At 49.2% G+C, this 24,102-nt stretch overlaps 2 protein-coding genes across 3 annotated transcripts; one reads left to right on the top strand and one right to left on the bottom strand.

Moving 5' to 3' along the window:
• The first annotated feature begins 8 nt into the window (after nt 1-8).
• Nucleotides 9-14,076, top strand: Ciapin1 (cytokine induced apoptosis inhibitor 1). 2 transcript variants are annotated; one of them, XM_069992368.1, is made up of 9 exons: nt 9-92; nt 4,206-4,388; nt 4,980-5,132; nt 6,820-6,896; nt 8,816-8,981; nt 9,515-9,588; nt 10,131-10,246; nt 12,850-12,928; nt 13,521-14,076. In XM_069992368.1, exons 2-9 carry the CDS (start codon nt 4,232-4,234, stop codon nt 13,629-13,631), a joined length of 933 nt encoding a protein of 310 aa, XP_069848469.1. In that variant the 5' UTR covers nt 9-92; nt 4,206-4,231; the 3' UTR covers nt 13,632-14,076. The 2 variants fall into 2 exon arrangements, with proteins under 2 accessions (XP_069848469.1, XP_069848470.1); XM_069992369.1 differs by lacking the exon at nt 9-92 and adding an exon at nt 125-276.
• A 7,377-nt stretch (nt 14,077-21,453) lies between these two features.
• On the bottom strand, nt 21,454-22,927 carry Ccl17 (C-C motif chemokine ligand 17). Its single transcript, XM_069992283.1, has 3 exons — nt 22,852-22,927; nt 22,088-22,205; nt 21,454-21,568 (listed from the first exon to the last, which is right to left on the bottom strand). Exons 1-3 carry the CDS (start codon nt 22,919-22,921, stop codon nt 21,454-21,456), a joined length of 303 nt encoding a protein of 100 aa, XP_069848384.1. The 5' UTR covers nt 22,922-22,927.
• Between the last annotated feature and the right edge of the window lie 1,175 nt (nt 22,928-24,102).

Here is a 24,102-nt window from a genome sequence, read left to right as displayed (position 1 = left end):
TGGGGTCCCGCGGTGCCTCTTCTCGCGAGAGGCGGGACACGCCGTGGAGCCGGCGACTGCGGAGAGAACCCCGGAGCTCACCGGGGCAGCAGGTGAGCGTGCCCGCGGGTTCTCTGAGCGCCCGACCTTCCCCAACCGTCCTCTCCCGGCTATCTTCTCGTTTCCCGTCAGTCCCGTCCCTCTGTGGGGACCCGCGGAGGCCCCGGAGGGCTGAGGACCCGGGAAGCCGATGTGCGGGACGCCGCTGCCCCGGGCTCGCTCCAGGCTCCGGTCCTGGTTGGTGTCTGCCCTTTGGGCGCTTTCCGTATTCGGAGGAGAAGGCCCGAGCTGGCATCTGGGACATCTGGGTCTGCGATCGGGTTCTCCCCGTGGCCAGCTGTTGTGACCTTGGATCTCAGTTCCCCCAAAGTTGCTGTCTCGCCGCGGGGAGGGGTGGGGTGGGGGTTACCCAGCAACCGAGCACTGAAAAAGTTGGAGATACTTGAGCATACAGATAGTCATTTTGAACCCCTCACCGTCTGGGGTTGAATGTTTCCCAAAGTTGACTGGTAGGACTGCATGATCTAGGATGCTAGTCTATAAAACCTAAGGCTTTGTCCTGGGGGGCTGGGGGAGGGGTGGTGGGTGACTTGGTGTCTGGGTATGGTCCAGGAATCTTGCCCCTGAGCATTCGTGGGGAGCTGGTGATAACTGGAAGTCAAGTCTGCTTATGTGGAAGCTGGTAATTCTGTAAATTCTGCGCATTTGCATTTAGCCCTCATCCTTTTCAAGTCGTGTTTGGCACACCCTAATCAGTGAATTTTTCAAAACCTCCAACCTCTTATCTCCCCCTTCCCTCTCTCCCATGAGTGTGGAAGACCTCCTAAGCCAAAACTTTTTAAATATAAAAAGTAGATCCTAGTCTTTGGATTTAAGTAAAGTATTCCTGGGGCTTGTTGTCTCTTTGTATTTGAGATGAGATTTCTCCGTGCTTTCCAGGTTGGTTTAGAATTGTTGAACACACGTGATCTTTCTTGTCACAACCTCCCAAGTAGCTGGCACTACACCACTAAGTCCAACGCAAGTTCTGCCTTTCCACTGTGTGGGGGGGGGAGAGGAGGGGGGTTTGTGTACGTGTGTACGTGTACATGTTGAACTCAGCCTGGGCACTGTTCCTCATCTTTTTCACTCAAGGCTTCAGCCACACCTCCACTTCTAGCTTTTTGGTGGTTTATTGGAGATAAGAGTATCATAAACTTTTTTTGCCTGGGCAGGCTTTGAACCATGATCCTTTGATCTCAGTTCTTGAGTAGCTAGGATTACAGGTATGAGCCACTGGTGCCTAGTTACTATTTTTGGTCACCTAATTCTTAAAGGGAACCAATGGCTCAAGATTTGATGCTTACTCGGTGCTATAAAAATAAGCATTTCCAGACATTATTTTCAGACATCTACTTTTACTTGCTTCCAGTTTAGAGGTGGCACAGGCATGTGTGTGCAGTACAGTTGCTGTGGCATCTAGCAAGCAAGATCAAGGACCTGACATTGACTTCTACTTCTCTTTAGTTGTGAAACTGGGCCCTGAGTCACATAGTTCCTACGTGTATTGGCTTGGATGCTGGAAATTTTTTTCTTGTGGATTAAAAAAAAATTGAATCACAACAAAAACAAAGCTGATGAAGACGTGTGGCACGTTTGCTTCTAGATAGTTAGAAAACATTGTTTAGGAAATGCTGAGTAATAGTAGAGGCTATAACTATGTTGGGGGAGAGAGGTTTATGCTTAATGTGTTTTATGAGCTCTCTCACCTAAGATTAGGAGTTAGATGGCAGGACATTTTGCTGACATTCTCGTGTGTGCGTGCGTGTGTGTGTGCGCGCATGTGCGCGCACGTGTGCTGGGCCTAGCCTAGATGCCATCCCTTATCTTTTTCACTCAAGGCTGGTGCTCTACCACTTGAGCCACACCCCCACTTCCAGCTTTTTGGTGGTTAAGTGGAGATAAGAGTCTATTGGATTTTCTTGCTCCGAGTGGCTTGAAATCCTCAGCACACAAGCCTCCTGAATAGCCAGGATTATAAATGTGAGCCACTGGCAGCCAGCATCTCTGTCTGGTTCATTTTAAATATGAAGTTGTTCCCCAGTTGTTTACCTTACAGATTTGCAAGGGTTCTTCCTCAACATCACGTGACAATTAAAAGCTTAAAAGTTGTCAGTTCTTGATGGTGCACTTTTTAAGCATTTAAACCCCAAAATTAAATGACTAAGGAAACCTGACTGCCCACTAATGCTTGTTATCCTTGTACTGGGGCTGAGAGTTCAACTGAGGTAATGAAAGGTGGTAAAAGGCTAACAGTGGAGCTGTCCAGGTTTCTCATGAAACTAGGAGGGATTCACTGGGGAAGGGTAGAGCCAAATTTCCAAGGCCCTGAATCCAGCAGGCTAAGGAGCTTTGCTTTTCTCTAGAAATGAAACTGTTAGTAACTCATTTCTGAAATGAGTATATAATCAAAGCACTGTAATAATTAATGGTGACTAGTGATTGGGCCTGGAATTTGTAGGCAGAGAGGAGACAGGCAGTCATGAAAAGTGATTTTATAGACGGAAGAGTGCTGTGTACACGGCTTAAATTCAGCCCCAGGGTGGATGGTGGATGGTGTTACCTGTGCAGAAGTCAGAAGTATTTACTAATCAGTGCCCCACCCTTCGGCTACCACTTTGCCTTGGTGACTATAAGGTTGGAGGAGGAAGAGCTGAACCGAGTGCTATCTGTTGACCTTATTTCAAGGTGATCACTTAGATCTCAACTGCATTATCAAGTGGAAAAGAAGCTGGCCCTGTGGGGAAGTTTCCACGGTTAAACCAGGGCTTTACTGTTGGTGGATTTGGATTCAGATCCCTGCCCTTACCTTACCCACAGCTCAACTCACACTGCATTAGTGCCCTCACACCCTGACCTCTAAACTGGGAGTAACCCAAGTTTAAGGCTGATCTGTGGGTCAATTGAGAAAATATTTGCAAGGTGCTTTGAATAAATGGCTGACATTTAGTGATAAAGACTGTAAATACTATCAGCCACAGCTGATTTAGGATTAAAGTTTTACAATTTTTTTTTGTTTTTTTTTTTTTTGGTCCGGTCATGGGGCCTGAACTCTGGGCCTGCCTGAGTGATGTCCCTCAGCTCTTCAGCTCAAGGCTAGCGCTCTACCACTTGAGCCACAGTGCCACTGCCAGCTTTTTTTTCTTTTTTCTTATGTGGTGCTGAGGAATCGAACCCAGGGCCTCTGGCATGCAAGGCATGTACTCTACCACTGATCCACCTTCCCAGCCCCTAAAGTTTTACATTTTAATGAAAGAGGAAATATCAGTATTCAGTTTGCAAAGTTCAAATATGTTGTCTCTTAAAAATATTTAAACTGGGGAAGTGGAGCTGTGGCTCAAGCAGTGGAGTGCCAGACTGGAGTGAAAAAGATAAGGGACAGTGCTCAGGCCCTGAGTTCAAGCCCCAGTGCCAGTACAGGTGCATGCATGTGGGCACAGGCGCGTGAACACACAAATTAAGCGCAAGTTGCGTGCCAGTGGCTCATACCTGTAATCCTAGCAACTAAGGAGGCTGAAATCTGAGGATCTCAGTTTGAAGCCAGTCTGGGGAGTCTCTTATTTCCAGTTAACTATCAAAAAAGCTGTTCCATTGTAGCTCAAAGTGGTAGAGTGCTACCCTTGAGCAGAAAAAGCTTAGGGATAGCAACCAGGTTCTGAGTTCAAGCCCCAGGACCAGCACACAAACAAAAAGTAAGCTGAAAAAAGGGCTAGGAGTTAGTTACCTATGTGATAAGCACCTGCCTAGCCAAGTGCAAGGCCTTGCACTTAAACCACAGTACCACCAAACAAAACCAAAAACCATCAGGTTGAGGTTGGGTTATGTCTGCCAGCTTACTTAACCTTTGCTGAATCATACTTTAATTAATACTCTCCAGCCAAGTGATAATAAAGAAGAAATAATCTTGCTGCCTCCAACCTCCTTACTTGGCTCTAATCCCCTTCCTCAGCCCCAGCTCTGTCTGGGAAGGTTGGATTGTGAAGTGCTGATGTGTTTCATTTATTCACTAGCATGAGCATTCTCTGGCAGGAGGTTGGGAGTAAGTTGTGATCCCAATCGTACAGTATGATACCGCGTGGATTAAGTTGCACTGTAGCCTCTCAGTCCTAATTCCCCTCTGCTCATAGCCATTAGGTGCTTCAGCACTGCAGACATGGCAGAGTTTGGGATCTCGGCTGGCCAGCATGTGGCCGTGGTCTGGGATAAGTCATCCCCTGTGGAAGCCCTGAAAGAGCTGGTGAATAACCTTCAAGTGCTGACTGGCAGCGAAGGCCAGGTGTCCGTGGAAAACATCAACCAGCTGCTGCAGTGTAAGTGAAAATTCAAGGGAGTGCTACTGATCTCTAGTGCCTTGATCTGAGGGTTTTTCCTGGCTGGCTTATGAAAGTAGAGGCTAGTGGTTTCTTTATGTTCTTGTTTCTTAGTAACTATTCCATGTGTGTATGTGTGTGTGTTTTTTTGTTTGTTTGTTTTGTTTTGTTTTTTGGTCATGGGGCCTGAACTCTGGGCCTGGACACTGTCCTTCAGCTCTTCAGCTCAAGGCTAGTGCTCTATCACTTGAGCCACAGCACCACTTCTGGCTTTTGCTTATGTGGTGCTAAGGAATGGAACCCAGAGCCTCATGCATGCAAGGCAAGCACTGTACCACTGAGCCACCTTCCCAGCCTGCCATGTTGTTTTTTAGAAGCTTACTCTTCATCTAGCTTTCTTTTTCCTTCTTTTCCCTCATACTAGGAAAAGATAGGAAATGAGGAAGACAGGGAACAGGATAGAGCCTCACTGTGCCCTTTGCTAGTAATGGTGGTTTAATAGTGCTGACCAACCAGGTCAGGCTTCATCCTCATTCAAAGCCTGTGGCTGGGAAGGGTTGGGAAGTCAATGATGAGAATCTTCCTTTTCAGCTGCTCACAAGGAATCCAGCTTTGATGTTATTATGTCAGGAGTCATCCCAGGAAGTGCCAGTCTGCACAGCGCTGAGATTCTGGCAGAAATGGCCCGGGTCCTTCGTCCTGGGGGATGCCTTTTCCTGAAAGAGCCCATAGAGACTGCTGTAGGTAAGGACACGCTCGCTGAAAGACAGAACTTGACAAGGTCAAGTCTTTGAACCCATTTGCTCCATCTTCCTAAGCCAGGGATATCATTTGGAGAGCAGTATTTCTGTATAAACCTTATCTTTAGGGATAAATTATTGCTAAAATCAGAGGCAACAGATCTAAAAAAACTGGGATCTTTGACTCATTAGGGAATAAAATAGAAGGTAACTGCTACCTAAAAGAGGCTGAATCATTCAGCAGGTGAAAGCTTAGACTTTGGGATATCCATAACATGGAAAAAGAGGCAACAATAATCAGGCAAGGAGCACGCACCTATAATCCTAGTACTCAGGAGATGGGGCAGAGGGTGGCAGATGGGGAGAAGAGGGGGAAATATCTCTAAGAAAAATACAGAAAGAGAAGAAGCAAGTCCCCAAAGTCCCATGCTCTATAACTATTCATCTTGAAAAAAAAACATTTTAGCACCTAGTTCAGATTAGTAGTTCCCAGGGGCTGGTGGTAAGGGGTGAGGGGCTCTGAAGGCGTGGATGGTACTCAGTTCCTGGTCTTCATGTCTGTGAGGTAAGATGAGGGGAATGGGCCACAGCCTTCCTGGATTTGGGAGGTTTTTAAATTTTGGGTTTCCCCCCCCAATTTTGTGTGATTTTATAGTTATTTCAAAATAGTTAAAAAGTATAACAGAAGTGGCTAGGCATTGGTAGCTCATGCCTATAATCCTAGCTACTCAGGAGGCTGAGATCTGGTGGTCATGGTTTGAAGCCAGTACAGGCAGAAAATTCCTGGGAGATTCTTATGTCCAATTAATCACTCAAAAACTGGAAGTGGAGCTATGACTCAAAGTGGTAGAGTACTAGCCTTGACCAAAAGAGATCAGCGACAGTGCCCAGGCCCTGAGTTCAAGCCCCTCAACTGACAAAAAAATAAACAGAAGTTTGATTGTGAAGAGGTAATAATTAACCCATGTAGCTAATGACAGTATCCAAGGGATAAAAAAAAAATACCTTTTTTTGGTTCTGTGACATAGCTGTCATTCAATTCTTGGTTATTTTATTTTATTTTTTGCCTGTCCTAGGGCTTGAACCTAGGGCCTACTTGGAGATATAGAGAGAGAAAGATAGATATAGACATAGATATAGGGGTAGATTTTTTTTTAAGCATTTTTCACTTGACTTTGGATCAAAAAGTACCTATACACCTTAGCACGGTCGTGCACCACCTGTATTTCCCAATGCCTGGGAATCAAAAGCAGGAGATCTTAGGTGACTATATTTCATCAAATAAAAGAAATGAAAGCATCTCAAAATAAAGGCTTTTTTATTTATTTGAAACAATAACCTTTTGATGTATACAACAGACATTAGCATTCTTTGCTAGAAATTGGAACTTTGTTTCATCAAAATATCATGCCTGTCAGAACTTTGCAGAGAACCCTGAGCTGATCATATCAGCATCCCCTGAAGGGTCTCCAAAAAGGCCAGGGCCGGGAAACAGTGATGATGGAGTGACAGCGTTCACCAGCACTGTGTACCGAAAGCATGGTTGAAACTAAAATGCTCTCACTAATGTAAACACAGTGGACAGGGTAGCTTGTTGCTGTGTGAATGCCTGCTCACCCACACAGAGAGAAGCGCTTTATTTTTCCTGCTTTGACCTGGGAAACAATTAACTGGGGTTTTCTTCTTGGCAGTTAACAATAGTAAAGTGAGGACAGCATCTAAACTGTGTTCAGCCCTGACTCTTTCTGGCCTTGTGGAGGTAAAAGAGGTATGTGTGCAGACCACCTTGTTTGCTGGGAATTTGAACCTTAGCTGACCAAACCCACGGTCTGTCTCTCAGCTGTCAGAACAGTGGGGGGAAAATAAGTGACCAGCATAGAACTAGGAAACAGATGGGCTCTTGCTGCAAATGTGAGGTATGTGGTAGGTCCCAATACAAACCTCTGAGAGAAGATCTTGGAAGAGACAGCCCAGCCTGTGGGCGTGGTCTGTCCTGTATTTGTGACTTGTTTATTGATGGTAGCAGCCATGGTATGGCAGTGACAGCAAGTACTCTGCAGCTTCTGTTCATCTCAGCCAACACAGATCCTAAGCCTGGGTGAAACAGTAGTGTCTAAACAACTCCCCACTCTCAAATAAAACAAGTGCTTCTACTTCTCCAGTGTTAAAAAGTTTCTCGGGTGTGATAGAGAATAGCCTCTAACTTCTTAGATGAGCTGGGGCTTTCCTTCATTTATTTTATGTGGACACCATCATTTGTCATTAGTGAAACACTCTCTTCCAAAATGCACTCAAGTCTGAGCATGGAGGATGATAGCTCTGGCAGCCAAGTGGACATCACTCACTCTGTTTCCAGTGTCTGGTGTGAGATGTAGATTCTTTGTGCCTGCTGTTCCTTATTTTCCCTTGAAGTCTTAAAATTTTTATCCTTGACTCTACTAAGGAGTACTCATAGAAATTCAATTTATACTAAAGAAATGTGGAATACGCAGTAGTGACACCCCAGTCCTTGTCACCGTCAGTAAGCCACCAGTGCATTTTGTATGTCTGTTCAGACTTCTTTCTTAGGTGTTTTTGTGGGCTTTTTTTTTTGGGGGGGGGGGTTGGTCGTAGGGCTTAAACTCTGGGTTTGAGTGCTGTCCCTGAGCTCTTCAGCTCAAGACAAGTGCTCTACCATTTGAGCCACAGCATCACTTAATTGGAGATAAGAGTCTCCAGACGTTCCTGCCTGAGCTGGCTTTGAATCATGAATCCCAGATCTCATCCTCCTGAGTAGCTAGGATTACAGGTGTGAGAATCTGGTGCCTGGCCTTTCTTACGGTTTTTTTGTTTTTTTTTTTTGTTTTTTTTTTTTTTTTGGTCAGTCGTGGGCTTGAACTCTGGGCCTGGGTGCTATTTCTCAGCTCTTCAGCTCAAGCTGAGCGCTCTACCACTTGAGCCACAGCACCCCTCCTTTTCTTACGTTTTTGCCAGCATATCTATGCACATATTTTTGCTTGCTAGTGTTGAGACAGGGTCTGACTCTAGCCCAGGCTGGCCCTGGACTTGTGATTCTCCTGACTCAACTTCTTGAATGTTGGGATTACAGGGGTAATCCCACACAAATCCTGGCCCTACTTGTCTCTTACATCAGAAAATAAGTCTCTTATCTATCTCAGTATATTTTTTCTCATTTTTATTAATGATTTAGCAGTATACCAGGTTATAGACAATGAGTTATGTAACACTCAGCAATTATTGCACTTAAATTTAGCATACTTAACCATTTTCCCCTACCTTCACTATCTGATATTCCCAAGGATTGAAGAAAGGATTTCCCTTCCTTTCTCTCCTTTAAGATAAAACTTCTACTCTTCATTGTGAGCAGGCTTGTTTATTAACCAACAGGACCAGGTCTGACTTGTCTCTGAGTCATTACACCCCCACAAGGACTAGCACATCATGGCTAATATTTTATAAGTACTTGAAAACTCAGCAGAGGGTAGACTTAAAGCACACAGGCTGACAAAGTAGACCCTAAGGCTCTGATCAGTGAGAAGGGGGATGGGAGGCATGAAGTGGTTTATGCCAGCTTCTATTGGGAGCTTAACACACAGAGATCAGGGTTAGCACTGCAGGGGGATGTGGGACATAGAGAAGTGACAGAGCAAGAATGTGGACTGACCCCTTGGCCATCTTTAATTGCAGCTGCAGCGAGAGGCCCTGAGCCCTGAGGAGATGCAGTCTGTGCAGGAACACCTAGGGTGCAGCGGTGACAGTCTGCTCTCTGTTCAGATCACGGGCAAAAAGCCCAACTTCGAAGTGGGTTCCTCCAGTCAGCTTAAGCTTTCCATTGGCAAGAAGTCTCCTTCAGGTAAGGCCGGCTGTAACCTGGGTGTTAGTCCCCAGGCCTAAATAATACATGATAGTTTCTTTTTTTGTGTATGTGTGTTGGTTGTGGGGCCTGAACTCTGGGCCTGGGCTCTGTCCCTCAGCTCTTCAGCTGTAGTCTAGCGCTCTACCACTTGGGCCTCAGCCCCACTTCTGGCTTTTTCTGCTTATGTGGTGCTGAGGAATGGAATTGAGGGCCTCATGCATGCAAGGCAAGCACTCTACCACTGAGCCACCTTCCCAGCCCCTACAAGATGGTGTCTAGTACACTAAGGGCTTTTACTCTGGAGGCATGAATCACATGTTTAGTTGGCTCACAAGTCTGTTCAGGCCCCAAGCTACTTCACAGCCATGGTGGTGGTAGGTAAGATGCCCTGTACCTATAGCCAGGCTCTCCCTATACCTGTGGAGCAGCTTTTCAATTTCAGTGTTAGTGCTGTAATCACAGGCCTTGGAGAATGCTCGTAGACTATTTTTTACAAAGTTCCTTTTTTTTTTTTCTGTTGTTGGACTCAGTGAAGCCTCCTGTGGACCCGGCTGCTGCCAAGCTCTGGACCTTGTCAGCCAATGACATGGAGGATGGGAGCGTGGTGAGTTGGCCCCCCACAGGTCACTGCGTGTTCTCCATGATGAGTGTGAACAGCCAGTGTGGAGTGGCTTTTGAACTTGTAGGAGTGTGTGTGTGTAAAGCCCAGCGTATGGCTGTGTCTGGCACTGGTGACACTCCATATTGCTAGTGATATAAATTTAGCATCTCTTTTACCCACTTGATGTCTTGTGGACAAGTGTGAAGCGGAAAGCAGTGTCAGTTCCAATGTGTTTATTGGCCCTTGGTCTGGGCAAGGCGCTGAAGGCTCATTGAAGGCAGTATTTTCACACTTCTTTGTCCCACCAGTTCCCACCTTCCCGCAAACACATGCTTGCTCCAAGTCCTACAGCTTATTCCCATGTAAATTAGTTACTAGTTTCCTCCCTGAGCAATGGCCTCTGGAAGGTGATAATGACCCTGGGCACTTGAGAGCGGGAGCCTTCTTCCCTGGGGCTGTGGGTCCTTGCTTTCACAGCCTGTGGTTACATCAGCTCTTTCTTAAAGACCACTACTGTGTCACTGATTGCTTTGAACCTTCTCCAGGATCTCATTGACTCTGATGAACTGCTGGATCCAGAAGATTTGAAAAAGCCTGATCCAGCATCCCTGCGGGCTCCTTCCTGTGGAGAAGGGAAGAAGAGAAAAGCCTGTAAGAACTGGTAAGTGCTGGTTTGAGCTGGGGCTGCTGGAAGTGAGCCAGTCAGATATTGCCTTGTGAAGGAGACCTTCCCCGTAGGGAACTGTATGTTCCCACATTGCACGAAAGCCCCCAGGAATGTGAGCAGAGCCAGACCTTTGGTCATGGCGGGTCTCACCTTCTCCGGAGACTCTACAAGAGTCCTTCCAGGGAACTCTGGGGCAGAATCCTGAGTGGGGAGTAACCGCTGGCCAGTGGAAGTGTGGTCAGAGCAGAAATGAATGTCCTCAGCCCACCTGGGTGACCGAGTGTGGAGGGAATGTGAGCAGCCCTGTGGCTGAGGTGAGCTAAGGACACAGACAGGGCTGATCTGCCGCCTGGGTCTGGGGTGGAACATTGGCGTGATGCCAAGGGGTTGCAATGGTGACAGTTTTCAGGTGTGACTCTGTGTTCAAGTGCTGGCATGTTGGTCCCTTTCCTCTGTCGTGCTAGCTGTGTCCCCTGTATTACAGCTTGTGTGCTGAAGCCAGGTTTTCTACTAGCTTTCTGGTGTGTGTGTGTGTGTGTGTGTGTGTGTGTGTGTGTGTGTGTGTGTGTGTGTGTGTGTGTGTGTGTGTGTGTGTGTGTGTGTGTGTGTGTGTGTGTGTGTGTGTGTGTGTGTGTGTGTGTGTGTGTGTGTGTGTGTGTGTGTGTGTGTGTGTCTGTCTGTCTGTGTGTCTGTCTGTGTCTGTGTGTCTGTGTGTCTGTCTGTGTCTGTGTTTAAAGGTTTCTTGTGAGATAAGTTTTACTTTTTTGCTTTTTGCTTTTTTTTTCTGGTGTGTGTGTGTATTCTGGGGTGTATCTATTCTAAAAGATTGATAATGTGGATGTAGAAATCTAGATTGGAAGTCAGTTTTTGTTTTTTTTTTAATTTTTTTTTTATTGTAAAGATACTATACAGAGGGTTACAGTTACATGAGTGAGGTAATGAGTACACTTCCTCTTGAACATTGTTACCCCCTCCATTGTTTTCCCCCTACCATCCCCTCTCTCCCTCCCTTCCCCAAGGTTCTTTTTTTTTTTTTTTTTGTGATTAAGTGATTACTTAATTTCCAGAAATTCACAGTATTGTGGAATAATGGGAAGTCAGTTTTTGTTTTGGAGATAGTCCTGATGTTTTCTTTGAGGCCAAATAGCTTATTGTTTCTGTAAGACCTTTGTGATCCTTTCATGAAAATTTTTTGAGAGCTTGTGGAATCTTCTTTATTCCTGGAATCAACTTGTAATTCCATTGTGTTTTGGTTTGGTTTGGTTTGGTTTGGTTTTGGAGCTGTCCTGGGGGTTTTGAAGTCTGGGTAATCGCTGTAGCATGGGGTCATACCTCCAGCCCTGTAGTTGTGAATGTGTATGGTCCTGGGAAATAGCTTTAGATTCCTGTTCACGAGTCATGTGTTCTGAATAACCTGTATCTCAGTGTCGGCTCTCACTGCTTCTATAATTTTCTTTTCTCTAACATTTTCCAGTTTTCTTCTGTGCCTCTTTCTGGGAGATGTCTGTTTCTCCTCCCAAATCTCTGATGTTATTATGTCTTTAGATCTTGATTTATTTTGTTTTGGGATTTTGTTGGTGATGGTGGTAGTGTTGTTGTTTTTTGAGACAAGGTCTTGCAGCCCAGACTTGTGATCCTGGTGTTCTGTCTCCTCAGTGCTGGGTCACAAGCACCCAGCAACATGGCCTGATTTCAGGCAGTTTTCTTTCAGATGGCCCCAGTTTTGTTCATAATTAAAAGTGGAGGACATCCAGGTGCTGGTGGCTTACATCTGTAATCTTAGCTACTCAGGGAGCTGAGATCTGAGGATCAGCCTTCTAAGCCAGTCTAGACAGGAAAGTCTATGAGACTCTTACCTGTTATTAACTACCAAAAAGCCAGAAGTGGAGCTGTGGCTCAAGTGGTAGAGTGCTAGCCTTGAGCAAAAAAACCCCTCAGAGACAGTGCGCAGACTTTGTGTTCAAGCCCCAGGACTGACATACACATTTTTTTTTAAAGTGGCAGACAGAGTGCCTGAGCATCTGGGTGGATGTCATTGTTGGCGGCTTGATGGGCTAGAAGTTGGGCAGGCCTTGGTGGAGGAGGATTGGTTCCATGCTTGGGATCTCTGCTCCTTTCCCATGAGCTGGCAGGGCAGGCCTTCCGGATGCTACCAGTCCCAACCCTAAACACACTCTTCTTACCTCCTTTCCACTCGTTCTGGCCGTGCAGACTTATATCTTTGCTGAAGCCAACGTGAGGTATTGCAGGAAAATAAAGTTTAGTGTCTTCCTTTTTAACCTGTAAGCCTTGGAGTTTGACATTTGTTTTACTAGTGGATGCAAGGCAGGCTGCTTTCCTTTTGAGACAGGTCCTCATTAAGTGTGCGGGTTGACAATACTCAGGGACCAGGAGGGTTCAGGTAAAGCTCCGGGTTTTTCCTCCTGAGGGAAGCGGAGTGGTGGCCATTCCTCTCACAGCTTCCCCAGGAGCTTCATCCCTTAGCTTCTGTCTTGACACCTGGTAAAGGGAGAAAAGTCTTACAGACCTGGCACTACTGGGGATGTGGCATTTCTGGGGGATGGCCAGTCTCATTCATCAGTGACTGCTTCTTGCAGCACTTGCGGTCTCGCAGAAGAGCTGGAAAAGGAGAAGTCCAAGAGCCAGAGCTCGCAGCCCAAGTCAGCCTGTGGAAATGTAAGTGCCAGACCAGCTTGGCATTTGCACTCACCTGGGGACAGGGTGGGGGGAGGGGGCGGTGCTTGGGAGGGCTTCCCTAGGGTGGGCTCCCCAGGGTGGCCTCTCCTCACCTGTTATCTTTGGCCTTGTCTTTTGTCTGTCTACCCAGTGGGGGCCTGATACTACTTGGCTATTGAGCTGAGCTTGGCTGTGGTTTAAACTGCTTACCATGTAGGTGTACCACCCCTTAAAGGGGCTTTTCTTGACTATTATTTTTTAAACAATTTTTAAATTTTTGTGCTTGAACTGGGCCTCATGCTCTTCACTTGGCTTTTTTTGTTCAAGACTGACACTCTACCATTTGAACCATACCTCTACTTCTCATTTTTTTGCTTAATTGGAAATGCCCGGGCTGGCTTTGTACCTCAGTCCTCAGATCTCAGCTTCCTGAGTACCTAGGACTAAGACATAAGCCCCGCATTACCTGGCTCTAGTAGTATTTTTTTTTTTATAAAATCTGAGAAGTTGAAAACCTAGCATTTGGGTTCCAAATGGATTTCCAGCTGCACCCTGCTGCTCCCTGGCTGTCATTTTCTGTTCTCTCTCACAGTGCTACCTGGGCGATGCCTTCCGCTGTGCCAGCTGCCCTTACCTTGGGATGCCAGCCTTCAAACCTGGGGAACAGGTGCTTCTGAGTAACAGCAACCTTCACGATGCCTAGGGGGACCCTACAGGACTCAGCTCCTCCTTCAGCTCCTGCCCCACATCCCTCCCACCACTGTGGGCCCCTTCCGCCCAGTTCCTCACTCCCTGTTGAAATCATTTGGGGGAGGGTAGCCGGCTGGGGGAGCTGCGTGGTATTTAGTGCTGCTACGAGTGACTGACCAAGGCCTGAGGGGCTGTGAACTGCAGAAGTCCTTCTTGTGTTCCAGTGGGGGCCCTGCCCCCACGGTGACTCAGTGATGCGGCCTCGTCCTCCCAGGGAGCGAGGTCACTCATTGCAGTTCTTGGAGCCATGAGCCAACTACCTCATGGCCTCAGCACCGAAGGAATCACTCACTGGTTCCTGTGGTCCCACCCATGTCCCTGTAGTGTCACATCTGTGTCCTGTCATCATTTCTGTTAACCAACAAGTACTAAACTTGCACACTGTGTGTCCGTGGTCACAGGGGTGTGTGTGTGGTGTCTGTCAGTCCTCCACGCTCAGTTTGGACCACTGTGGCTTCTCGGTTGAGGAGTGTAGTGTGCAGGGGCTGGAGCGGCCTTGTGGACGGGCCTCCATCTCCTGTAGGCCAGGCCAGGTGGCTCAGAATGTGAGGAGAAGTAGGACAAAGTCCAAGTAGGAGACCCCTGCTGCCCTTGCTGCCCGCCACATGGCTCCTACCACATATTTGGGGAGATCATGTGGCTTTTAGACAGGTTTTGTGTTTTACTAAGATATAAAAGTGTTGATTGGTACCTGTCCTTCTGTTGATCCTCTGCTTCTGCTGATCCCCTCTGCTGAAGTTCAGCTGGGGCCAGAAGCCCCAATGGGAGCAGAGTTCCAACGGGCTTAGTGAGCACCTCTTGAGGTTGCGCAAGTCCTGTGAGCTCCCTAGGCTCTCCTCGCCCAGGACTGGGTGCGGTTCTGTGGCAGAAGGGAAGAGATTTTTGCAGATGTAATTAAAGTTCCCAGTGGCCTTACATTAGAAGAGAGATTATGCTAAATGAGCCTGACCTAATCAGTTGATCCTTCATTAGAACTAGAGAACAAAGCTTTTCTTGATAACCACGCAGAAAGGAAGTTGTCACGCTGAGAGGTTTGTGGGCAAGAAACTGCAAGTACGAGATGTGCCTCCTGCCCCCACAGAAATGGAAGTGCTGGGGCAGGGGTACAGCTCAGACAGGGCTGGTGCACTTGAATCAATCCCAGCACCATAGAAAAAACACCTGTGCTTGTAAAGCCTACCGGGGAAAATGGCTCTTGTCCCATGCCAGAGCAACTAATTGAGAAAGGCGGTAATGAGTGGCTTTGTTGAGTGGCTAGGTAGATTTGAGGTGGTTTGTTACTCAGCAAAAAGAAATGGTGTAGACAGGAAGGGGCTCAGGCTCCAACTGCCTAGGTGGAGGACACTTTGGCCTCTAAGCTGAGGTTGACCTGAGCCAGCCTTCCCTTCCTGCGCGCCCTCATCACCGCTGGAGATAAAGAAGGGATACTGTAGTTACAGGGGTCAGTGGAGCGCCGTAGGCAGCTGCAGCCTCTCCAGGGAGTTCAGCCGGAAGTCAGCCAGCATAGTCAAGGCCTTCGGAAGGTGGGAGGGGGTCTGGCCAGTGAGCAGACACAGGGTCTCAGCCAGCTGCAAGTCCACAGGGAGAGGATAGGATCCTTGGGTCCATGACTTTGGAGGACACTAGTTTAAGCGCGAGTCTTTTTTTTTTTTTTGGTCATGGGGCTTGAACTCGACCTTGGTACTGTCCCTGAGCTCTCCAGTCAAGGCTAGCACTCTGCCACTTGAGCCACAGCGCCACTTCTGGCTTTTTCTGTGTATGTGGTACTGAGGAACTGAACCCAGGGCTTCATGAGTGCTAGGCAAGCACTCTACCACTAAGCCACATTCCCAGCCTTGTTTTCTTAACTATAAAGTCTTCCACCTAGGATCCTTCAGTGTTCATAGGGGACTCCTTTGGGAGTCCCTCAGAAGCAGCATGGAGAGGGGGCAGTAGGCAAACCATACTGGCCTCAGGTAACCACTGGAACTTGGAAGGGCTGAGACCAGGAGTCTTAGGACTCGATAATGGCAAATCTGCTCCAGGTGAGGTGCTCCAGCTGCCCAGTTCCCCCTGCTTGTAACCCTGGCTTCCCAGGGCTGTGGGGGCTAGAGGAGAGAGGCCATGTTTTGTGGGCAACCACCCAGCCACTATTGGGACAGGAAGGGGAAGGTTTGGCCAGTGGGAACACTGGAATCGCTGTGCGCAGGTCAGCACTGCATCACCTGAGTAGTTTCTTTTAAAAAATTTCAGGCATGGTCTTACCACATAGCCTATGCAGACATGGAAATCAATCCTCCTGTCTCAGCTTGCTGAGTGCTAGAATTAAAGATGTGCACTACCATTACAGTCTGGCTGTATAACCTGGATCATTTCTCAAAACCACCTACACTTGGGCTTCCTTTCCAAAGACAAGTTCGAACCTTCTGGAGCCCAGCCTCAGATAGCAGTATTTTTGCAAAGCTTTCCCAAGTGATTCTACCATGCCCAAGAGAAACTTCTTCACCTGGCTCTAGAGGAACACAAGAAACTAGCAAAAGCAGTCACAGCAACAATCTGGGGGGCCGTGCTGTGAGGAGCCCTGGCTGTGCATACGGATATAAACACAAAATTGCAGGACCAATAGCAAGATCTTGGTCAAGCCTAGAACTAGGAGATGACTCACTCACCACTTCTCAGCCTGGAGTTGAAGCGGTCCTAGAGAAGCAGTGAAAGAAATGGGAAGAGGGTAGGCCAGCAGGTGGGAGGGAAATTCGTGTCTTTTCTGGGAATGGTAGGGACACAGCCGCCCCCACCCCATAGTTTAGGCTGAGGCCCCTGTTAGTTTCTTGCACTAGAGTGTGGAGCGTTGGGCATGCAGATGGTCAGCCCACCGGAACTGGGACTTGAGGCCTCAGACCACATCCTCAAAAGTAGACCAAGTGTGTGGGGGGAGGGGTGATTAGCTTTGCCACCTTGCCAGTACTCAGCCGGACATATTCAAAAAATACCAGATATGCGTGCATGCATATAAATTATGCACACATGGGAAACCCAAGATGCTGAAGGAGATGAGAATGCTAGAGGAGTCTGGGGGGAGGTGGGAGTGGGAATGAATCCGGTTTGGGGTTTGATTTATTTCAGTGACAGGGTTCAGGCCCAGGGCCTCCCTCACCTAGTGCTAACCCACGCTGAGCTGCAGCCCCAGCCCCCTGATGGTTCTAGGTCTTAGGCAATATGGTAGGAATACAGAGAAAGACAGATGTAGTAAAACATCGGCTAGCAGTGAGGAAATGGAAACCGCTAGCAAGAATGGATAGTGCTGAATGCAGACAGCATAATCAAGTTAACCCAAATCACATATGTTGAGCCATGTGTGGGGGTCCATGCCCGCAATCACAGTGCTCAGAAGACAGGAGGATGGAGAGAGTTCAAGGCCAGCCAACTACAAGGTAAGACCCCGAGTCAAGCAAACTCCCCAAACAATAGGATACTACCAATAACATGAATGAACTAAACTTTTATGAGTCCTGAAAAGTTTCTGGTTCATTTCCTGTGGCTTTATCCTGACAGTCCTCTCTGTCTGTGATTTCACTGCAGTCCTGCTGCAGACAGGCATGACAGGAGGGTGGGGTGCTCTTCAGAGACAGACACCTCCAGGGGCTTCGAGTCGCTCAGTCCTCACCATCATCTCTGTAGTCTGACCCCCGATGACCCCCAGGACACGTCTAGCATGCCACCTTTCACCTCCTCAGAGCCCCATGACATCCAGAAACCACACTGAGGCTCAACCAGGCACCAAAGGGCCCCCAAGTTGTCCCCATTTCTAGAGAGAAGAGGAACTTAGCTGTAGTGAAGTCTTCCCTAAGCCTGACCTCCCCGGACTCCAGTACTATCTGCAGAAATGGGAGTAGATTTCACTTCTTTTAAAAGGTGAAATTTGGGGGCTGGGAAGTTGGCTCAGTGGTAGAGCGCTTGCCGTGCATGCCTGAGGTCCTGGGTTCGATTCCTCAGCACCATATAAGCAAAATGAAAAAAGCTGGAAGTGGCGCTGTGGCTCAAGTGGTAGAGTGCTAGCCTTGAGCTGAAGAGCTGAGGGACAGCGCCCAGGCCCAGAGTTCAGGCCCCACGACCGGATCCCCCCCCCAAAAAAAAGGTGAAATTTGTTGGGTGCCAATGGCTTATACCTGTAATCCTAGCTACTCAGGAGGCTGAGATCTGAGGTTTGCAGTTCAAAGCCAACCAGGGCAGGAAAGCCTGTGAGACTACTACCAGAAGGTGACTCAAAAGTGGTAGAGGGTTAGCCTTGAGCAAAAGAGCTCGGGGACAGTGCTCAGGCCCTGAGATCAAACCTCTCCACCACCACCGCCACCCCCAACAAAAGAAGATAAAGAGAAGGAAGGAAGAAAAAATTCACTGAGCATCCCTGGCTAAGTAGAGACTGAAAACAAGTCCCTGAGCCCTCACATTATTATGGACCCATTAAATTTATGGAGGTGACAAGTAACAGCCTAAGGAGAATTTATTAATTTACAAGAGAGGAAAGGCATACTACACTGCATAGGTCCATAAAGAACACACAAGAGCCAGTCAAGAAGCAGGAGCCTGGAGAGAGGAGTCATACTGGATAGGGAAGAAGTAGGCTTAGTATCAGTGGGAGGGACGAATCAGAGGACCTGGGCTGTCCTCAGCTGTCTGGTACCTGGCCTAGGTCATTTGGGGCAGGGGAAATACTGACTTGGGTATGTGGGTTCATAAAGGAGAAGCCTGGGGGAAACGGTTGTTTGGAGGATTTATAATCACACACACTTTTTTCAGCTTGAACTCAGCCGCTTGTGGTTTTCTGGTTGGTTAGTTGGAGATGAGTCTCAAAGACTTTCCTGCCTGGGCTGAAATCAAACTGAAATCCTCAGATTTTAGCCTCCTGAGTAGGTAGGCTTACAGGCAATAGCCACTGGCGCCTGGCTGATGCACACTTTTTTATTTTGGTCAGTCGTGGGGCCTGAACTCTGGGCCTGGATGCTATCCCTGAGCTCTTCAGCTCAAGGCTAGCATCTACCACTGGAGCCAGAGCACCACTTCTGGCTTTTTCTGTTTATGTGGTGCTGAGGAATTGAACCCAGGGCTTCATGCATGCAGCCCACACACATTTTTTTTAATGGTGGCCAGGTTGGATTTAAACTCTTAGGCTCTAGAGATCTTCTTGCCTGTCTTAGCCTAGATGTTAGCTGAAACTACCGGTATGAGCCACTGTACCTGGCCTTGTGATTTTTGGAGTGGGAGAGCACTTGCCTAGCAAATGTGAGGCTGAGTTCAATCTCTATAGTGCAAAAAGAGAAAGGAGGAGGGAGAGGAGGAGGAGGAAGAAGAGATAATGATCTTGAATACCCACAAGAGTAGGGCATAGGAATGTAAATAGCTTCAGTGCTCATCTCCCTGCCAGGAATGGATGCCAAATAGACACAGATGGTAAGAATCTCAGAGCAGCACTGCCTGGTGCTCCTGACACTGCCCAGGACCCTCCCTCAAGTCCTGAATTTTCCTCTCTATCCCTCCAGGCCAGGCAGCACACTTGGTGTCCTGTCTCATGGACCCCATGACAGGAGCCATCTAGCCACAGATACACCTATACTGAGGCCTTGTACAGTACACTCGCTGTCCCCGAGGCCACGCTGCAGCCACTGTCCTCCCAGAGTAACCTTAGGATTTTATCATTGGGCCCGAGTGTCCTCGAGTGGGCATTCTTTGAACATTCTGATTGTAATTCCCACGCTGGACCATAGGTGGTGCTTCCACTCCAGCAATTAGGGCTCCTGGGGCAATTTCCCTCTCTGCTCTGGTACCCCTTGTGGAATTCACCCCCACTGTGCTGATGAAAATGTATCCATCAAATGTCCACTGTGCACTAAGCACTCCCCCCACACACACCTTGCAAATGAGTCATGTACTGAGTTGCTTGATCCAAATAGCTGTCCCAAGGAGCTTATTGGGTGATGTTTCCCCAGCAAAGCAACTACAAGGACAAGGACACAGCATGGAGCCAAGATAAGACAGGCCAGAGAGGGAGCAGGTGGGAGCAGACGGAAGGACCTCCTGGAAGAGGTGCCGTTGGGCTGAGCTCTGATAGGGAACTGGATTTCAGATGTGAAGGAGCCCCTCCCTCAGCACGCCAGTCCCTGTCTGCTTCCTCTCTCCCTGTTCACCAATAGAGGCAGGTGTCTCCAAACAGTTCCTCCCAGGGCCCCTGGGACTGGGTAGTGCTTACCCCACCCTCCTCACTCCCTGACACTGGTTTGCAGCCTATCCGGCTCCACCTCTTCCCTGCCCAGTGACTTTGAAGCAGTCCTGGATCTCACTTCCTGGAGCCACTGCCCCTCTTCCCTGGTCTCCCCCAGGCCCTGCTGAGTTTACCACATGGCTGATTTCCCAGTTATTGGTGAGGGGTGAGGTTGGAGAAAAAAGATCTTGCCCAGAGCTAAACATACTCAGATCCTCTGGCTCTGGCTTCCAGGGTACAGGGACCCAGCCCTTGCTCTCCCGACTGTCTTAGGGGCTCCTCTCCTCACCCTTTTAGATAGTTCTTCCCCTACCCCATGTACTGTTTTCCCACTGACCCAGGACTGTGAGTCTGAGACCATGGTTGGAGGAAAACTCAGCCTCAGGGCAGGGGGGTGGGTGGACCCTGGTGTCACAGAGAAGCTGGTTCACCACCACTATCAGCCTCTTAACCAACCTGCCCCAACTGGGAAGTGGACTAGCCTGCAATGAAATGTCTGGCCACGAGGGAGCAGCAGGAGGTCAAAGCCTCTTCTGACCTACACTGCTCCAGACCGAGAAGCTTGGCCTGCAGTGCAAAGACCCGATTTTCCTGACCAAGGCAGCTCCAGCCCTGAGCCACCTCTTGGTAGACGGGACTGGAGACTCCCATATCATTCTTCATTGTGCACAGGGTCCCAGCGTGGCTCAGGGAGCCCCCAGTGGGTGGAGGAGCAGGCACTATCATCACTGGGAAGCTGGGGAGGGATGTCAACCCCAGAAATCGACCCCTGAAATGGGGAAGACCCTGTGGGAGGACCTTCGGCCTGTTGGGAGGGGACAGCTTCCCTTCCCCCACCCCTCACCAATCAGGAACCGTGGTGCTGAGGGCATGGGAGGCTGGATGGGATGGGTTTGGGGAGATGAGGGGCTCAGTCCTAGAACTGGGCTGACAGATCATGCTGGACAGGACCAGGGCACAGGAAGAAATAAGCTGCAGGTTTTCTGGGGTCCACTGGCCTGCAGGGAGTACGGAGGGACAGATGTGACTAGAAGTGACTGAGGGGAGTCCCACAGGACCCACTCACACACTCCCCACTCAGCCTGGGAGCCCCCTGGGACTGTACTTCCGTAATGGAGTCAAATGCACATGGAAGCGTTTGGTCATCCCCGGATGGGAAGAGAATAGAGGTCGGGGGCCTCAGTACAGAGGAGGCAGGAGGGGATCCAGGACCCACACAAACCCTGAGAGGAAAGGGCAGCCTGCCTGGTCCCCGCTGAGCCCCTGTCCACACTTCCCTGTCCCCTACCGCCCTGGCCTTTCTCATCCAGGCCTTCCTTCACAAGATGGTTCCCTCTCAGGCTGTTTCCCTTTCTGACCTAGGACAGGCTAGAGTGGAAGCATATCTGTCCTGAGCCTTGGGGACAGAACAGGCTGATTCAGATTGAGGGAGAAAGGCTTTAATCGGGGCTCCTTTGTGCCATGGGGCCAGTGGAGGTCCATGGAGGCCTCTGGACGCAGAGCATGATGCTGGCCATCTCCATGTGGCCCAGAGAGAAAGTCACGATGATTCAGAGGCCTGAGACTTCCTGAGGCTTTCCAAGTATCTCACAGCCTTCATCGTGTGCCTGGCCTTGGGGTCCGAACAGATGTATTTGTCCTGGATGGTCACCAACCTATGAGGAAGGATGTGGGGTGTCAGGGTGGGAAGAGCTTTCTAGAGCCCTAAAAGCAGCCCTGCCTTTTGCTAACCAGGCCTCTGGGGTCCCTAGAAGCAAGAATCTGATGTGGTTATACAGCCATCTGTCACAGATCTTGAACCCCAGGCTCTGATGGCTCAGTGACTCAACCTCCTCCCTCCATTGCTCTGCCTGGTTCCAGCCATCCTAGGGGCCAGGGCTGCCCAGACCACCCTGAGCCTGGCAAATAGGGCTAATGCCAGGGCAGGGGGCTGCCCTCTGCCTGGCTACGGCCCAGGCCCAGGATGGCAGAAGTGGCCACATTGCTGTGGCCTGATTGTCCCATTGCAAAGTTGGGGCCTCACAGCCAGTGGCCCTTTTTGGTCCCACTGGAACTAGGGGCACAGAGAACATGGACTGTTCCTCCTGCCCTTCCCTAGTAGCCATCTGGGAGTCCCAGAGCCCACCCACTCTACACCTTCAGTCCCAGAAGTCAGGTGGTGTGGAGAGACTCACACGATAGCGTCCTTAGGACACTCGGCAGAGGTCCTGTACCATGCCACCAGCCTTCTGATGGGAATGGCGCCCTTGAAGAACTCCATGCAACATTCCCGGCCTGCGTTGGGGGCTCGAGCTGGAAAGAGAGCAGAGCTGGGCTTTCAGTGTGTGTGTGTGTGTGTGTGTGTGTGTGTGTGTGTGTGTGTGTGTGTGTGTGTGTGTGTGTGTGTGTGTGTGTGTGTGTGTGTGTGTGTGTGTGTGTGTGTGTGTGTGTGTGTGTGTGTGTATGTGTGTGTGTGTGTGTGCAGATGGTATACCCAGGCCTCCCTGAGCCTGTGTGTCTGTTACTGGGTGGGTTCTTGTGTGTGTGTGTTCGGTGGGGTGTCTGTGTGTGTGTGTGTGTCTCTGTCTGCTGGGTGGGGGGCTTATATGGGTGTGCATGTTGGTACATTTGCTTTAGATCTGCTTTTCTATTTAGCAACCTTATTTCAACTTATCTTTCCAAACTAAATGGAAAACATCATTTCAAGAGCTCCTGGAACCAGTTCTCCTGTCTTTAGGTTCTAGCACATTGTACCCAAACCCTATGAAATAAATAATGCTACAGCCGGGTATGCCTATAATCCTGGCTGTTCAGGAGGCTAGATCTGAGGCTCAGTGGTCATCACCATTGTCTTATTATTTCCTTGGATTGCTTCCCGCTCAGAGCTGCAGCTTTGGGAATAGTTGGGGTGTCAGTGGCAGATGTCTGTGTGGAAATAAGGTGAGTCCTTCTCTCTCACCTGCCTGGACGTGCTGCAGAGAAGCTTCCAGAAGCAGGACAGTCAGGAGCAGCATCTTCAGAGGCATCATGGTTCCAGAAGTCAGGGAGGTCTCTGTGAAGGTCTCTTGACTTGGGGAAAGCAAGTGCCGGCCAAGGTGGAGGTGACCTATTTAACCTCTGGGGGTCATGTCCCGCCTCCTGTCCCCTCCCCCACCCCCTTCCTCCATCCGGGTAATTCAAGGAATTTGAGATGATTCTGTGGAAAGCTAGTCTTGGAATGTTTGTGGCTTTCTCCAGAATGGCCCCTGGACGGAGGCAGAGGTGGGGTCCAGGAGCTGGGGCCTCCACAGACATGCTTCTCCTTTCTAAGGGGACATTTCTTGGTTCCTCTATTAGCAGAGCTGAGAGGCCCTGGCTTGTTTTGCGACTGTCTGGTGATGGTGACTATCAGTCAGACCGGGACAATGGGTTGACACCTAAACAGGGCGCCTCCCTGGGCCTGGGAAAGACTGAGGTGCCAAGAGGCCAGCACGCACCTCTGGGTCTCCGTTTCATTACAGGGAAGTAAGTCTAGATGGTTCCCCAGGCGCCCAAACAAGATGGTAGATTTAGGTAAACACTGTGGTGCACACCTGTAATCCCAGCTGTCATGCATCTGAAGCCAGCCTGGGCTACCTAGAAAGACGCTATCCCAAAAATGGAAGGGTGGGGGGGAGAAAAAGACAGCAGAAGTAGGAAAGATGGAGATGTCTTTTGATTGATCTTTGGTGGCTCTCCTTTGGCGGCCTCACACCAGTGTTTATCTGCTTCTCTTGGAATCAATGACCGACATTCTGCCCCTCCCAAAGCCTCAGCTGGGGTGGACTTAGCCTCCAACCTGTCTAGCTGGATTCCATGTGCTCATGACCTGGGGTAGACAATTCCAGGGTGCATTGTTTGGGCAGCTTGTCCATAGAAGAGCAGGGGTACCCTCTGTGCCCCAGCCTGCAGAGTCCGGGCAGGGGCTGGGCAGCCGGGAAGGCTTCCAAGCAGGAGAGTCTGACCAGGGGGCAGGAAGGACCAGGAAAGGACCAGGCCCCAAGAAAGAAGCCAGTGGAGCCCTCTGAACTGTCCATCCCAGCCCTGGGCACCAAGGGACTGCCATGCTAGGACTGGCAACACCATTGTCAGTGACTTGACCCCAGGCTCCGGTGCTGTGGAAACTCCCCGTGTGGGTTTGGAACCTTCCTCGCTCTGCTGCACACTCAGTTTTCTCCAGAAGGACCCAAAT

The sequence above is a fragment of the Dipodomys merriami genome, unplaced genomic scaffold, assembly GCF_024711535.1.
Source record: "Dipodomys merriami isolate MVZ:Mamm:240054 unplaced genomic scaffold, mDipMer1.0.p SCAF_41, whole genome shotgun sequence".
In the NCBI taxonomy this organism is placed as follows: Eukaryota; Metazoa; Chordata; class Mammalia; order Rodentia; family Heteromyidae; genus Dipodomys; species Dipodomys merriami.
This window is presented reverse-complemented; position numbering and strand designations above follow the sequence as displayed.

What these genes read in the sequence shown, in the direction of transcription:
- Ciapin1 (XM_069992368.1), top strand. Translation starts at nt 4,232, where the DNA reads ATGGCAGAGTTTGGGATCTCGGCTGGCCAGCATGTGGCCGTGGTCTGG. An exon ending in TGGCAAGAAGTCTCCTTCAG is followed by an intron (nt 8,982 to 9,514) that starts GTAAGGCCGGCT and finishes TGTTGGACTCAG; the next exon opens with TGAAGCCTCCTGTGGACCCG. An exon ending in AGAAAAGCCTGTAAGAACTG is followed by an intron (nt 10,247 to 12,849) that starts GTAAGTGCTGGT and finishes TGCTTCTTGCAG; the next exon opens with CACTTGCGGTCTCGCAGAAG.
- Ccl17 (XM_069992283.1), bottom strand. Translation starts at nt 22,921, where the DNA reads ATGATGCCTCTGAAGATGCTGCTCCTGACTGTCCTGCTTCTGGAAGCT. An exon ending in TCTGCAGCACGTCCAGGCAG is followed by an intron (nt 22,206 to 22,851) that starts GTGAGAGAGAAG and finishes CTCTCTTTCCAG; the next exon opens with CTCGAGCCCCCAACGCAGGC. An exon ending in TGTCCTAAGGACGCTATCGT is followed by an intron (nt 21,569 to 22,087) that starts GTGAGTCTCTCC and finishes CCTTCCTCATAG; the next exon opens with GTTGGTGACCATCCAGGACA.